Here is a 17,225-nt window from a genome sequence, read left to right on the forward strand (position 1 = left end):
AAGGCTGATTCGGAGGTTCAACAATATCGTTCGTGCATGCGACATTACAATCAGCCGTGGCAGCGAACGCACATCGACGGTCCGCCACCGTTAATAAAAGATTGCAACGTATGTCAGCGAGAATTGTGAGAGGCAGCGGTCTCTTAAATCGTGCGATAAACGCGCTTCCGATCGAATTTCATATTCCCGGCTATCAGTTTTGCGGTCCAGGCACGCGGTTGCAGAAGCGATTAGCCAGAGGCGATCGTGGTATCAATCCATTGGACGCGGCGTGTCGTGAACACGATATAGCATACTCTCGGAGCAACGATCTCACCGAGAGACACGCGGCGGATAGGATACTCGCCGAGAAAGCGCGAAATCGCATCGGTGCGGGAGATTCGACTCTCGGTGAGAGAGCCGCCGCCACAGCTGTCTGGGCAGCGATGAAAGCCAAGACGAAGCTCGGTATGGGTATGAAGAGGACAAAGACGAAGATGAAGACGAAGACGAAGAAAAATACGGCGAAGAAACGAATACTTCCGGTAGCGAAACGCGGCGGCGTGTTGCCGATTCTACCAATGTTGGGTGCGCTCGGATCCCTGATCGGTGGAGCGGCGGGTGTAGCGAAGGCGGTGAACAACGGAAAAGCCGCGCAACGTCACTTGCAAGAGATGCTACGTCACAATCGCGCCATGGAAGGTCGCGGATTATATCTCGCTCCTTACAAATACGGACGAGGAGTGTCAACGAGAAAAATAAAAACGTCAAAGAGACGCTAAAAATGCCGCAGGGCGCAACTACCAACGTACAATTGCTACAACTGGCAAGACGTGTGCGCATTCCATATTTTAGAGGTGTTTTCATGCGCGACTCTTTACCGATCGGTGGTATATATCGAAACGAGAGCGGTATCGTAAATTTGGATAGCGTCGAAGGACCGGGTACTCATTGGGTAGCGTACGCAAAGAGGGGAGATCGTGTCGTATATTTCGACAGTTTCGGCAATCTTCGACCACCGAATGAATCGGTGCGATATTTCGGACGAAACGTAACGAAGATACAGTACAATCACACATCTGTTCAAACTTACGATCAGAGCATCTGCGGACAATTGTGCTTGCAGTTTCTTCGAACGGTCGATGCGTGTGAATTTAAAGACTGATATTGCGCTATTTAATTCAGTATTCGTTAAACAGTTTTACCGACATGTCTATGACATTCACGTTGACTGGGAAGAGTAGCGTTCTCGCGGCAAACTTCTTTCCCGCCGTAGATTTGGGCGACGATGCATACGAGCTCGGTCTAACGGATTTTGAGACTTATCACACGATATCGAATGTGAATTCCTCGAATAATAAATTTTACTTTGGCAAAGACGACGCGGAAATTACGATTCCCGAGGGATCCTACGAGTTGCGAGATATACATGCATTTTTAAAACATGCAATTTCACGGAAACATCGCGATAAGAAACACATTGACGACGGTGACTATGAAGATGGAGAATATCCGATAGTGCTCCGCGCTAATTACAATACGATGAGGAGCGAGATCAAATGCGCATACAGAATAAACTTTAGCAAGCCCGACAACATTGGATCGTTGCTAGGATTCTCGAATCGTATTCTCGAGCCGCGAAAATGGTACAAATCGAACATGCCGATTAACATTATCAACGTGAATATTATCCGCGTAGAGTGTAACGTGACCGCGGGCGCGTACAACAACGGCAAACTCGTTCATACGATACATGAATTTTCACCGAGGGTACCACTGGGATATAAGATATCGGAAACGCCGGCGCAGATCATTTACCTGCCGATCATCGCGCGGAGCATTACGGATTTAACGTTACGCGTTGTCGATCAGAACGGACGATTGCTCGATTTTCGAGGAGAAGAGATCACCGTAAGATTACACGTACGACGGCTACGGCGATAACATACGTATGCGACGTATGAGATGCTCGTGTTGAACGGATCGAAAAACGTGAGAGATAACGCAATCTTTACGAGGCCAGCAACAACAACAACAACAACAACGTCGACGTTCGCCAATATCCAATCATCCAAGAAAAAAAACTCAGCGCATCGAACGTTGCGTTATTACAATCTTTGGGATTCGCGGTGCGAAACAGCTGAACGATGACCGACATCCTCAACATCGGTGACGCGCCAATCTTCGACGATCGTATCGTTAAGATCGAGACTCACACGTACAACCCGTTCGCCAATACAACGTTCGGATACAGTGACGAGATAAGAATACCCATACAACAACAGGATCTGTATACGTTGCCGTATGAGAGTTTCCTATACATCGAGGGAGAACTAACGAAAAACAGACCACCAACTGTCGGAGGAGTTGACGTGGCATTGGGAAATAATTGCGTCGCATTCATGTTCGATGAGATTCGATACGAACTCGATGGCGTTGAAATTGATCGCAATAGAAACGTAGGAATAACTACTACGCTTAAAAACTATGTAACGATATCATCCGATAGAAGCGTGATTATGAGGAACGCCGGCTGGGATGCGTCGACCAATGCAAATGGACACTTCAATTTTTGCGTACCGCTCTACATGTTATTGGGATTTTGCGAGGATTACAAACGCGTGGTGATTAACGATCGTCACGAATTGATCTTAATACGATCGCGCAACGACAACAATTGTCTGCTTGGAGATTCGACGCTGGAGCCTGCGATCAACATATTCAAGATACAATGGCGAATGCCACACATGCTGTTGAGCGAGATCGAAAAACTGTCGATGCTGCGTGCTCTGGAAAGCGGACGATATCTCATGGGTTTTCGCTCGTGGGATCTATACGAGTATCCGCTATTGCAGCGTACAACCAAACATTCGTGGGCCATTAAGACCGCGACTCAGCTGAAGAAACCACGCTACGTTGTCTTCGCTCTGCAAACAGATCGGAAGAATGTTATGTCTGAGGATACGAGTCGATTCGACGACTGCAAATTGATCAACGTGAAACTCTATCTGAACTCGGAATGTTATCCGTACGACGATATGAACCTGGATTTCGATAAAAACAGATGGTCCATTCTGTACGACACGTACACGCGCTTCTGCAAGAATTATTACGGATACGAGTATCTCGAGCCGAGTCTCACCGTCTCGATGTTTTTATGTAACGTCCGTTCGTGATTATCGATTGTTCTCGACAAAACGAATCGGTCAAGAGCGCAACCGTGGATGTGAGATTGGAATTCGAGTGTAAGGAGAACGTGCCGACGAATACCACTGCGTACTATCTCATCATACACGATCGCGTGATCCAGTACAATCCGTTGACCAACGTTGTACGCAAAATCACCTAAGTGTTCGCGACACAAGAGAGAGGGGAAGAGGAGCAGGATATATAAATCAAAGTGTTGCGATGCGTTGGTTTTAGAGTGTCGTCATTCCTCGCGACGAGAGAGATCTCGTCATGTCCGTACCAACGTTTGTGGATCTGCAAGGATTTATTGTCGGGAGAAATTTTGTCGTGAAGGAAGCGGCAATCCTGAGAAAGGGATATGTTCTCTCGCATTACTTTTTCGCAAGTCCCGTACCGTGGAGAGTGCTTACAAAATCTGAGCGATGTCAAGTCTCATGGCTGATTAGAAATCATCACGGATTACAATGGGAAGACGGAAACGTTCCGTATGGCTTGGCTCAGCGTGTAATTACAACAGCTGTCGTTGGTACGATACACGAAGAAGAATCGTCTGTCGTGTACGTTAAAGGACTTGAAAAGCGAGAATGGCTGACCGATATACTAGACGATGCGGGAAACGACTATATCATTGAAACCTTGGATGCAGATTACGAAGATATTGATTCTCTAAATAAATTAGATATTACCAATAGTATGCGATGTAGAAAACATGTTAAGAATTGCGCATTACAAAATGTATTCAAAATATTTAACTGGTGGTCGCAACGCCAGAAAGAATTGCAAGAAAAATAAAATATGTAAACATTAATATGTGTTATCTCTTATTTCCCCACCCTAATCCTTTCCTTGCGTTTCTAAGAATTCTTTTGTCCGAGCACCGTCTCCCCCTTCTCCTAAATTTCAGAGCGTTAGAAGCATTGATCCCCCACCACATTATACTTTTGGAAGATGAGCGTCACGTATACTCGGTTAATTCCTGTACGATCAGTGTCGCGTTAACCGTTCACTTGGTGGTTCACTTTTCATAACCCCCCAGAGAAATGTACTACGTTGAAAGAAGCAGCAGCAGCAGCGGCGGCGGCGACATCGGAAGACACGTGAATAATTACGTGCCGAGTCGTGATAAAACTCCATTGTTTGAGAAGAAATGTGACGAGTAAGTTTCGTTTAACTTCTTTCTATTTTTTCTGTTTTTACAAATTTTATTATTATTACTATTATTTAATTTTAATTTTTCCCGTAGCATTTCGTTGGAGCGTCGCGCGATTCGTATACTAGGTAGACGATACGCATTGACAGCTACGGAATTCAAATTCCTCGAAATTGGTATCAACGTGGGTCCGCCGAGTTACGTGGTGATTGCCATAGGAGATCATCGGGGAAAGGAACTAATATTATCTCTCGAAACGTGGAAGGGACTCTACGAGCAACGTCATAACATTCTAAATCTCCTTCGGAACGGCTCTCAAGACATCTACAATTTTATAAGTGTTGGACCGCTAACAGTGCGAGTTCGAACGATTAACGACGATTAACTCATAAGTCTCGAATCTTCAGACGAACGCATGATGATGATCGAATCGACGTTACACCCTATGTTCGATCTCGACGGTTGCATAGATGTAACTTTTGCTCGATTGGTTAGAGTGACCGAGACAGTCGATGTCAAGTTTACGCTATTCTCCAATATCGCGTCCACTGTAACGGATCCGAAAGAAATATCGAATGTAATACGCGCGAGTGACGCTTTCAATAAGCATCAACTCGTCGATTGCGAGCTGGCAGCTTTAGCTTTTAATCCACATAGTGTGTAAGAAAAAATATGTATAAAAAGAAGAATAAAGAGATTAGATAAGTCTAAATCATGTAATTTCTTCGCACGTATTCCCACCCGCCCAACCCTCTTCAAAGAAATACCGCTGTTTATATTGTTTATAAGGGTGAGGGATACCGCGAGAGAGCTATTTTGTTCGCGAAAACATGTCCCGACGCGTTAGGGTATGTAATATAATATTACTTATCATTGCGATAAAATTACTTATCATTGCGATAACCGGGCATGTAATATAATATTACTTATACTTGCGATAAAACATCCAATTCTCCTTATATATATTTCATCTAATCCTTTCTTATCTTTGAAACAAAGGCGCAAAACAACCAAACATCGGCGCTGATACGCGTTGCATTCCTTCCGAGAAAAAATCGTGGAAGATGATTCTGGGGGTCGCCATTTGTTTGCGAAAACATGTCCCGACGCGTTAGGGTATGTAATACAATATTACTTATCATTGCGATAACCGGGCATGTAATATAATATTACTTATACTTGCGATAACTGGGTAATATAATATTACTTATCATTGCGATAAAATTACTTATCATTGCGATAACCGGGCATGTAATATAATATTACTTATCATTGCGATAAAATTACTTATCATTGCGATAACCGGGCATGTAATATAATATTACTTGCGATTTGGGATGAGGGGGTGGGGTACCACGAAAGCTGTTACTCATATAGGGTAAGGGGGTGAGGGGGGTAACGGGGAGGTCCCCCGCGTGACGTCATTACCCCTCCCCCGCGTGACATCATTACCCCTCCCCCGCGTGACGTCATTACCCCTCCCCCCGCATGACGTCATTACCCCTCTCCCCCGCGTGACGTCATTACCCCCGCGTGACGTCATTACCCCCCCCCGCGTGACGTCATTACCCCTCCCCCGGTTCCCCTCGCCCCTCACCCCCCTGAGATCCCTGGATTAGAACCCGCCTTGTATACCTACTGAGAACAGTGACTCTCAATGCTCGGATCCTGTTTTTTATGTACTTGGCATCGCGACGCTACCACGTCGCTTGATTCTATATTTTATTTTCTTTATCGTTATTCTTCTATTTTCATATCATAAATTAACACTTGCAATTTTGTAACTTTAATCCTATCTCCTTCAAAATTGTTGCTTCGCAATTTTTTATATATATTAATTTTAACATCTCAGTCGAAGATTTGATTCATATTCATCTTTTAAATTTATTAGACTTTTTAATTAACATTATTAAATATGATGATATTAATTCAGTTATTATTTTCACATTTTCCATTTACAACATTTTTTTTCTTTTAGGAAATCAGCTATAAAAATTTTCAATTTTTCCAATTTTGTATTAAGAAGTTCAAAAATTTTCCGTAACTTTCCAGAAATATTCCCAGAAATTTTTCGCATTTAAAATACTAATTCAATCATTATTGTGATATAATAAATAAATGTATGAAGTTCTTATCTAGGTAGCAACATCATTTTGATATCCAATGACATTATTTTGATATAAAATGACATGTATTTGTTATTCTTGAGTCGCTTTCTTTTTCATTCTTTCTTATGTAAAAACTTTTATTTTTTATAGATAAGACTGTTGGAACATATGCAAGAGGCAAATATGTTGATAGAAAAGATTAACATGGGTATGCTGAACTATCTCGAGAAGAAAAGATTGTTTTTCCCGAGATTCTTTTTTCTTAGTAATGACGACATGTTCGAGATTCTTTCAGAAACTAAGGAACCGCACCGTGTTCAACCGCATTTGAAAAAGTGTTTTGAAGGAATAAATAGACTAGGGTATTTTTGATCAATTTTTCTTTTTAGCAATATATATTTTTATTATTACTTAATGTATTTTTTCTCGTATACATATATATTGTTACGTCCCTGGTTTATCATTCCCTGAGCGCCTTCATTCCTTTCATCTCCCGAACATCATCGCTAAGAGAAATGTTTATTTTCAACCGGCGTGCGGTTGTTTTCCGGCACCATATTCAATTTGCGACCGAGCTGTTGTGCCGAGAAAACGTATACTCCGACGGCTGCTTGTATTAATGAATCTCGGGCTATTATATCTTGTCTTATTGTCATATCTCTTTCTTTTAATAAATTCCCTTCGCATCCTAAGACGTTTGATTTATTCCGGGCGCGAGTGAGTGAGAGGACGTGAGAGCGTCTATTGCGAGGTAACGCAAAGGCCGCCCCGGAGGACGTAACAATATTTATATAAAATATCTACTAATATATAACCGTATCATCTTTTATGTGCATGTAGGACGGGTTAAATTGAGTAGAAAATTCATGTACGATTTTGCGATTTTCGCAATAATTAATGAGAAATTAATTTAAAAAATTAAAAAAAATTAATTAGAAAACCAGTTCACAAGTATAGTAGTGCACGGCAAAAAAGGATAGCCTACTCATTTGATTACTAGGTGCACGACGAAGCATTGGCAGGTGCGCTTTACAAATGACAACTACATTGAGTTGTATATAGTATTCTCAATCCTCATATCTTACAATTAGTTACCATATAATAACGAGTCCCTTCTCACCGCGTATTAATATTTACGTGAGAATTGGTCAATATTTTTAAATTAATTTCTGATTAATAATAATTGAAAATTGAAAATCGCAAAATAATAGAGGACATTTTCATTCATTTAACCCGCTCTACCTGTACGCGAAAGATGATATTATTATCATCGGTTATTATTATCAGACACTTTGTATATTACTATATTTGTATTGATACACATACATATATTATAATGTATTATAATATACACAATATTATTTTATATATATCCCATAAAAATCTCTGATCGTGCAGCCGAAATAAATAAATTAAAATATACGAATCAGAAACAAAATTTGATAATTTTATTTACTCTAATTTCATACATTCTTGTTATGCAAATATGGGAATTTACTTTTACATTTTAATGCCAAAGATTCCTATATCTTTGGCGCTATAATGTAAAAGTAAATTCCAATAGTATTTTTAGAGAATATGGGAATAATAGTTAAAAATTCTACAATCAATAGATATTATTAAACAATATTAACGCTAATTAATGAATATATAATTTCATGACACTATATATAGACTATATATTTTCGTTTGACATTGTTTTTTTTATATTGAAATCAGCTGAAATAATGATTGACTTCTGTTGTTGATATTTTTTACGATTTTGAAAATATTTGAAGAAAGATATTGTTCAGGCAGGTACTTTTCAAAACGAGCCAAATTCTAGTTATAAATCAAATTAGGTTTGGATTAGATTAAATCTTCCGACTGTCCCTCTGGAGGAGGGCGGGATGGAAGCCATTGTATCCACGTATGTATTTTACAAGGCGAAGCGAAGTTCATTTTCAACAAAAATCAAGGTTAGATATAGAATGAGTTTTGTTTATTAATGATATTTATTATTTATTAATTATATTTATTGGTCGTAGAATTTTTAAATATTTTGTCGATATTCTCCGCCAAAAATACTACGTACGCCATTGTAAAGTATATTTGAAACTATAAAATTTTTGTTTAAACAATTTTTTCATATTTCTTTTTGTTTCGATGATATTTGCTTCGGAATGTAAAAGTCGATTTTTTTTAAGAAGTTATTTTCATAAAATTGATTTTAACACTAACAAAAAATTGTTTCGTTATTAAGACTTATCACTTTATAATTATAAAAGTTTCAGATTTTTTGGAATTTTTGCGTTGCCAAATGCCCCTTGTTAGAAATAACGATAATGAATAAAGGACGCAAATACTAACGTATACAGAGTATCAGGAAATTTTTCGCAGTCCCGAAGTGTGAAGGTAGATTGGCTCAAATTAAGAAGGAAGGTCCTATTTTGCGATATTTCCAATAATTAACGAAAAATTAATTAAAGAAGATCGGCCAATGCGCGTGGCTAGAAATACGTGGCGGTGAAGGCGGTCTCACTGTAACATAATGGCGGCGCGCGGCGAAGCGGTGATTGGGGAGGAGAAGAGCCTTCGCCGCGCGCCTATACACTCATCGCTCCTCCCCTCCCCAATCACCGTTTCGCCGCGCGCCACCATTATGTTACAGTGAGACCAGGGTTGGCATTTTGTCCACTTTTTTTCATCTTGTCCGGGCCACTGGAAGAAAATGGACAAAATGGACGAAATGGACGAAATAACGTAGAGATCGATAAAATGAGAAATGTCAATCGACACCAGTGTTGACAAAACCGAGACTGATTTTATCATATTTAGTACTATTTTGGTTTTGGTACTACTGTAGACAATATACAGAATAGAAACGAATATTGATATCATCAATTAATAATTAAATAATATACTGGCATTAATTTAAATATACATATATAACGTTGTCAACGATATACAAAATATGAAATTTATAGATTAAAATTCGTATTTAATGATTTTTATCCATTTTAATACAAATAACTCATTACTATTACTTGCATTTATATTTTTACACACCAATAGTTCTCTTTTCTGCTACAAGCATCGTCACGAGCCATGAGCGTTTTCGAGTGACATCAATAGTTCACGCATGTGGTCCCTATTCCGGGAATTCCCCATTATTCCTACAACACGACACATGTGCTGTGTTTTAGGTTTCTTCATTTCTGTTTATCTCGGTGAAAAGTATTATTTTGCTTTATTATTTTGTGCTTTAAAAATATTTTAAAATGGAAAATGAGCCAGGCAATTTATCATCTACTTCTATTCCTTCTGTTGCTTTAGAAGTAAGTACATTCTTCGAAATCTTTAACAAATTATTTTATTTAAAGAAACTTTTTAATATTTTTGTTTTTAAATAGAAATTAAGAACTAAGAATAGTGGCGCCAGCGGTGGTAGTGGTAGAGAAGAAGATTCAATCAGAAAACATTTCATTGAAGTAATTAAAGGAACAAAAAAAATTTTGAAGTGCCAGGTGCAAAAATGAAATCAGTAATTGAGCTTGCCGATTAAGGAAGCACTTTGAAAAATGTACTAAAAACAAGAGGCAAAAGAAAATATAGCTGATTCAGAGTCATCGGGTTTAGAAAATGAAGATTCCAATAATCCAGCAATCAGTATTAGCCGAAAGCGTAAGAATCCTGATGTTCAAATTCAACAATGGAAACAACAAAAATTGAATCAAATCTTAGTTAATACAACCGAAGCTGAGAAAGAAAAACTCGATTTATCCTTAGCATCTTACTTTTATTCTTTTGGTACACCTTTCCGACATTCTGAAAATTTTTATTTAAAAAAAATGATAAATGATTTAAGACCGGGATACACTCCACCTAATAGAAGAAATCTAGCTAACAAATTATTAAATAAAGTTTATAATACAACCCAGGAAGACGCAAAAAATCAATTAAATGGAAAATCGGTTACACTAATACAAGACGGTTGGTCTGCTATCTATAATGAACCAGTGATAGCAAGTTGTGTCTCCGATGGTGAAAAATCCTTCTTTTTGTCATCGTATGAAACTGGTTCTAACCAAAAATCGAGTAAATGTTGTCTGGACTTGGCTGTCAAAGACATTATGGAAGCCGAAAATAGGTTTGGATGTACTGTAAAAAGTTTCGTGTCTGATAATGAAGCTAAAATGAAAAAAATGCGCAGTGACCTCCAAAAGAATCTTAACACTGAATCTGACTTTTATTTCATTATTAACGGCTGTTCGGCACATTATTTAAATTTATTATGTGGTGATATTTGTAAACTTCCTAATGTTAACAGCATAATTAAACAAGTTGTAGAATGAAGCAAATATTTTAGAAATCACCATGATGCTAAAGGTCTCTTAGCCGAATTTCAAAATTCTCGTATTTCACAATTACCAGGGGAGACCCGCTGGAACAGTGTTCTAGAATGTTTAGAGGTTTTTGTTATTAACCGTGATTTTTATCTAAAAATTGCTGAAGACCACGACGAGAGAATTGCAAAAAATATAGTTGATATTATTCAAAACATCGGTCTTATGAAAGAGGTAAAGAGACTTATAACTCAATTAAAACCAATTCGAGCACCTTAAATAAATTACAGTCAGAAAATGCTACTCTTTCAGATACTGTAACTGAATTTTTAAAGTTAGAAAAATTATCTACAATGGACGTTCTGCTTCCATATGATGATTTAGTTAAAAAAAGATTTGACGATTGTATTACCCCACCTCATATCATCGGGTATTTATTAAATCCAAAAAATTTGAATCTGCAACTGGATTCTCAACTTGAGGATGAGGAAGCAGGACGTACGTGGCTTTCTGAAGAAGTTTCGTCCGATTTTTTACCATTACTTATAAAATTTCGTCTCAAAACATCTTCGTTTCCGAAAAGTTTTTTTCAAGAACAAATGAAAGAACAACTAAGTTCCATACAATGGTGGGAGGCTCTTTTAAAAACCAATACTGTAAATGTAAAATTTTGTAAATTTGCCTTACATCTGCAAAGATGTGTTGCTTCGTCAGTCTCTATAGAGAGAATATTTTCTAATTTTGGATTAGTACAAACTAAATTAAGAAATCGTCTAGGAATCGAAAAAGCATCAAAACTTGTTGCCAGCAGACGAATGCTCAATATGATTGTTAAACAAAAAGAAGATATGGATGATTTTTATTAAAATTTTTTTTCAGCTATAAATTTTAATCTAAGTATTTAGTCTGAGTTTATTATTTTTATTAGATATTATCTATGTTCTATGTTATATTTAAAGTTTATAGAGTTTGTTTTGTTGTGATTAACAACCAAAGGCAGATATTATCTATGTCCTATGTTATGTTTAAAGAGTTTGTTTTGTTGTAATTAACAACCAAAATCTATGTCCTATGTCATGTTTAGAGTTTGTTTTGTTGTGATTAACAACCAAAATCTATGTCCTATGTTATATTTAAAGAGTTTGTTTTGTTGTGATTAACAACCAAAGTTTAAAATATAGTCTTAGTATTGTCAAAAACCAAAGTTTATATTTAATAAAGTTCATTTTGTCTGAGTTTGTTGTGTTTTTTAAAATTTCTTCCAGTTTTGTCCATTTTGTCTAGCACATATATTTCTTCCAGGCCGGACAAAATTGGAAGAAACCGGGAGGGTTTTTTCCACCCTGAACAGTGGATGCTAACCCTGAGTGAGACCGCCTTCACCGCCACGCACTTCTAGCCACGCGCATTGGCCGATCTTCTTTAATTAATTTTTCGTTAATTATTGCAAATATCGCAAAATAGTATAGGATCTTCCTTCTTAATTTAAACCAATCTACCTTCACACCTCGGGACTGCGAAAAATTTCCTGACACCCTGTATAACTAATATTTAAATCTTGTAGATAAATCGAATTAAACCTAATAAAATTTAATACTGAAGATAGCAGGTCGTGATAGCACTAACATTCTAAATTCATTTCTAAATAAAAGCTGCGAGTTACACGAACAAAAGCTGTCACATAAAAGATCCGACAGTCGCGTATTTTATAATTCAACACTATACAGCTCTATGCTTAAATTCACGAAACTTAACTCTATTAAAAGAATTCTAAATAAGAGTCCATTGTTTCTCATAAATTAGAAAAGCTAAATAATAGAGGCGTGCAAATCTGCTCTCACTCCCGCTCGTTCCCGACAGCGAGACTGGATTCTCGAGACACAGATTATCGGGAGCGCTGTTATCGAGAATAGAAGCTCGGGAACGAGCGAGTCCCGAGTCTCGATGCTCTATTAGACGGAGGGGGGGTAGATATCTACCCTCACTCCGTCTAATAGAGCATCGAGACTCGCTCGTTCCCAAGCTTCTATTCTCGATAACAGCGCTCCCGATAATCTGAGTCTCGAGAATCCAGTCTCGCTGTCGGGAACGAGCGGGAGTGAGAGCAGATTTGCACGCCTCTACTAAATAATCGACAATACTTTAGAAATTAATATTGCACGTGCGTTCGTTCGACAGACCATCCTTGAGCGTTATCTGGATCGGATAAATTCTCATGAACTATAAATTTATAACATACTACCACTTTCCACTGGATAGAGCCAACCCAAAGAGTTCAACCAATTAAAAACTTTAGAAACTGTCTTCCTTTTAAAAGTCGCCTTCTTCTCCTTAAGGAGAAAGTAATTAAAATTATCTCATTTTAAGAAGATCCCTTTTATTGTAGAAGAAGAATAATAATCTTAATATACGCGAGCACAAGTTTGGACGAGCACTCTTTTTTTCTTTAGTCACAGTCGAGATTCAGTCACAGTCAGATACAGACTATAATCTAATATTCCCTTTCATTATTATCGTATCACACATTTTTGACAGTCCAATCTTTATTTGATCATTTAAAAAATATATAGTCTCTGGGATCCTTTTTCACGTCATGCAATTGAATTACTAATCCGTTTTATGTCTTACAAGGGAACATCCCGAAGTGTCACTCTGACTTTGGGATGAAACTTCGGTTTTGAGTTCATCTGTAGTAAAATATCCATGCTTCGGGAAAAATTCTGGATCTTAATCGTTCTTGAGATTTTCTTGTGCACATATAGAGTGAGAAAGCCTGAAATCGGTAAAATTTCTCAGTGCGAATCCATTATTCATTGTACATTCTTGTAGTGTAACTCGAGATCTTTTCAAAACACTACAATAACACTATAATTTCGAGTTATAAGGTTTGAAAATTACAGTATCGCCGTAGTACTCGAAAAGTACTTTACAAAAAAATACTTAATTATAATGTTTTGAAAAGCTCTCGAGTTATACTACAAGAATGCGCAGTGAAAAATGGATTCGCACTTAAGAAATTTTACCGGTTTCAGGCTTTCTCACTCTATGTGTACAAGAAAATCTCAAGAACGGTTAAGATCGAGGATTTTTCTCGAAGTATGGATATTTTACTACTATAGATGAAATCAAAACCGAAGTTTCATCCCGAAGTCAGAATGACACTTGGGGATGTTGCCATGTTAGTATGGCACACGAACAAGAATGTCTGATTGATTGACCGCCAGCAGACCGCATAATTTGGTAATTGACAGACTGACTGACGATTACACTTACGCGGTTCTTATGATTTCTTATTTTTCTAAAAATTATATTAGTAGATGTTATAGGAGATTTCTAACTCTGGTCCTCTCAGGGGGGCTGAGGTCCGAGGGGAACCGCGGCGCGGGGGGGAGTGACGTCACGCGCGGGGAAGGAGGAATTGCGGCGCGCGGAGAGTGACGTCACACGCGGGAAAGGGGGAATCGCGACGCGACCGATGGACGAGGGGGTCCGCGCGGGGAAGGGGGAACCGCAGCGCAACCGATGGACGAGGGGGTCCGCGATGAGAAGAGGGATCCGCGGAAAGAAGACGATGCGAAGGTGTGAGAAGGATAGCGCTACGTGTGGGAAAAGGATAGCGCTAAGTGTATGAAGAGGACAGTGCGACAAGGATGACATCAACGTGTAACAAGGATGGCGTCAACGTGGGACAAGGACGACGCATTGTAAGATGGCGCATAGGTGGGAGAAGGACGACGCAAAGGTAAGTGAGTGAGTGATAGCGATGAGCATATGAAAGAGAGAGAACGATAGCGCGAGAACAACGCGTGCGAGAGAGAACGATAGCGCGTACGAAAGAGAGAGAACGATAATAGCGCACGACAATGCGTGCAAGAGAGAACGATAATATCGGGTACGAAAGAGAACGATAATATCGCAAGAGCAACGCGTGCGAGAGAGAACGATAATATCGCGAGACTTACAACTAGCGCGAGAGAGATAGCGCAAGGGATGGGAACGCAAGGGATAGGCGTGTAAATAATTGCAATTTTTTTTTAATTAAAATATATAAAATTTATTAAAATGTGTGTTATACATTTGTTGTGTGTGTGTGTGTGTGTGTATGTGTGTGTGCGTGTGCGTGTGCGCGTGTGTGTGCATGTACTCAATATACATGGTTTACCAAAAGTGTGGAAACCCATTAATATTTCGAAAAATACGCATTTTTGAAAAAATGTTTCATACAAAAGTTATAGGGCTTTATGTGACGCATTACACAGCAACATTATTATGACCTCGAATAGCGTTGTCAAGGTTATGTGAAGGTCACCTCCAACTTTTTAAATGGGGCACCCTATATGCTTTTACATATTTTTGTAGCTTATCTCGAGAGCTTTCCAAAACACTATAATTAAGTTAGTTTTCATTAAGTACTTTCCGAGTTATGAGGCTTGAAATTATTTCTTAATTTTACATAAGCCGTAAAATATCTTGTAAAATATTCTTTTTTCGATTATCTTACCTTAATACTTTTATGTACAAAATAATGAGAGGAATCAATTGGTGTAAAGAAAAAACATAGTTGTTTTTAAGAAAAAATATGTAATTTGCAATTAACAATTACATATTTTTCTCGTACGGCTGCTCCTGATGCAATCACGTTAGATTTTTCAAATGTACGTGACAAAACGCGAAAAAAAATAACCGTCAAGGTTAAAATGCGCATCACCCCTAGACAAAGATTTAGCTGAATGCGCTAAAATCAAGCGCCGATGTACGGCTGCTCCTGAAGCAATCACGTTAAATTTTTCAAATGTACGTGACAAAATGCGAAATTATCAAGATTAAATTGCACACGCTATTCCGGAGAATTTTTTTAAGATGAAATCATTCTAGAATGTTCGATGATATGCACGAGACAGTATATAAATCATGATAAAGAGGCACACCCCGTCAATATTTTCGCTAAAGTATATCCGGAACTATCATTGGGAAGCGCATTTCGCAAGTCTGATACAATATGGAGGAACAAAGTTTGCGAGAGCAATCCACTTTGGTGAATTCGCTGGAAGATTATATTGTGTGGAAGCAACGATGCGACGAGTATATCGAGTCGCTGGAAGAGCAAAGTCGGATCAAACGATCGCGATTATCGATCGGGAATCGACAATCATTAATTGCTCGGATCGCGCGTCTCGAAGGTTTGAAAAATTCTTTACGTGGACGTTTCGTACACGTGGGTGCCGGATGTAGCGCGCGTCAAAATGGACTTGTGTGGCGCGAAATTGATACGGCGTTCGAAAGTCGCGTATTGACTGGTGCGGTGATAAACTATAATCACATCGAACCTCGCCAATTTCTCGAGGACGCCAAAGACATTGTGTTAGAACATGTGAAGAACATTATGAAGAAACATTATAATGTGAAAGTGAACACTATATTCAACGGTGAATTCGTGACCGGTGATAAACGCGCCAACAAAAGTATCAATACGAGAAACTATGAACTCTTTCGCACATCCGATTTACGCGAGTGGTACGAACGGCGCGTTATTGAACCCACCTTAGCATCGCTGGAAGAGTTTCAGGAACGCGACAGCGGGCATTGTCGCGAATATTAAATTTAACTGTAAATATAAATAATCTTATGCGCGCGGGATGTCACATTAAATTACCGCGGGAGATTATGATGAAAAGAGTGGTGATTAACGTGCAATCTACAGACAATGCGTGTTTCGCATGGGCAGTGGTCGCCGCTCTATACCCCGCAGAAAGGAACGCGGAACGGGAATCATCATATCCGCATTACGCGACAGTGCTGAATCTTCGGGACATTGAGTTTCCAGTGACTGTGAATCAGATTAAAAAATTTGAACTTGTTAACGACGTTTCGATCAATGTGTACAGCATTGAAAACGAAGGCATTGTTCCGATACGTCTTACGGAGCAAAAGCGGGATAAGCACGTCAACTTGTTGTACGTGGAAGATGGCAACAACGTTGGACATTTCGCTTGGATCAAGAACTTATCTCGGCTCGTGAGCTCGCAACTGAGCAAACACAAGAATCAAAAATATATCTGCGACCGGTAAGTTTAATTTATATAATTTAAATAATTATAAGATATATAACAAATTGTTCAAATCTTAATTAAAAAATTTGTCTTTTACAGATGCCTGCATTACTTTAGTTCGGACGACAAGTTGCAGTCTCATACGGTCGACTGCCGTGAGATGAATGATTGCGCTATCCGGTTACCGAGCGACAAGGACAAGTGGCTCGAGTTCAACAACTTTAATCGGAAGGAGCGGCTTCCATTCATCGTGTACGCCGATTTGGAATGCGTTCTGGCCAAGAGGGAGGAAGAGAAGAACGCGTATCAACACCATCGGATATTTAGTATCGCATATTATGTACATTGCTCGACGAATCATTATCCGCGTACCATTCTCGTCGCAGTACTGATTGTATAGCATGGTTCGTTGAAGACCTTAAAA

The 17,225-nt window shown here is 38.8% G+C and overlaps 1 protein-coding gene across 8 annotated transcripts in view; it reads left to right on the forward strand.

Annotated features, from left to right (window-relative positions):
• Dhc62b (Dynein heavy chain at 62B) overlaps positions 1 to 17,225 on the forward strand; it is an 835,389-nt gene that overhangs the window by 305,113 nt on the left and 513,051 nt on the right. For all 8 annotated transcript variants that reach the window (XM_083104284.1, XM_083104287.1, XM_083104288.1 and 5 more), the window contains one exon: positions 6,577 to 6,788. In XM_083104284.1, the coding sequence (XP_082960410.1) occupies positions 6,577 to 6,788 (212 nt within the window). The remainder of the gene's footprint in view (positions 1 to 6,576; positions 6,789 to 17,225) is intronic.

This window comes from Camponotus vicinus, unplaced genomic scaffold (assembly GCF_025532165.1).
Source record: "Camponotus vicinus isolate PSW18456_S1 unplaced genomic scaffold, iyCamVici1.0 SCAF_7, whole genome shotgun sequence".
Lineage (NCBI taxonomy): Eukaryota > Metazoa > Arthropoda > Insecta > Hymenoptera > Formicidae > Camponotus > Camponotus vicinus.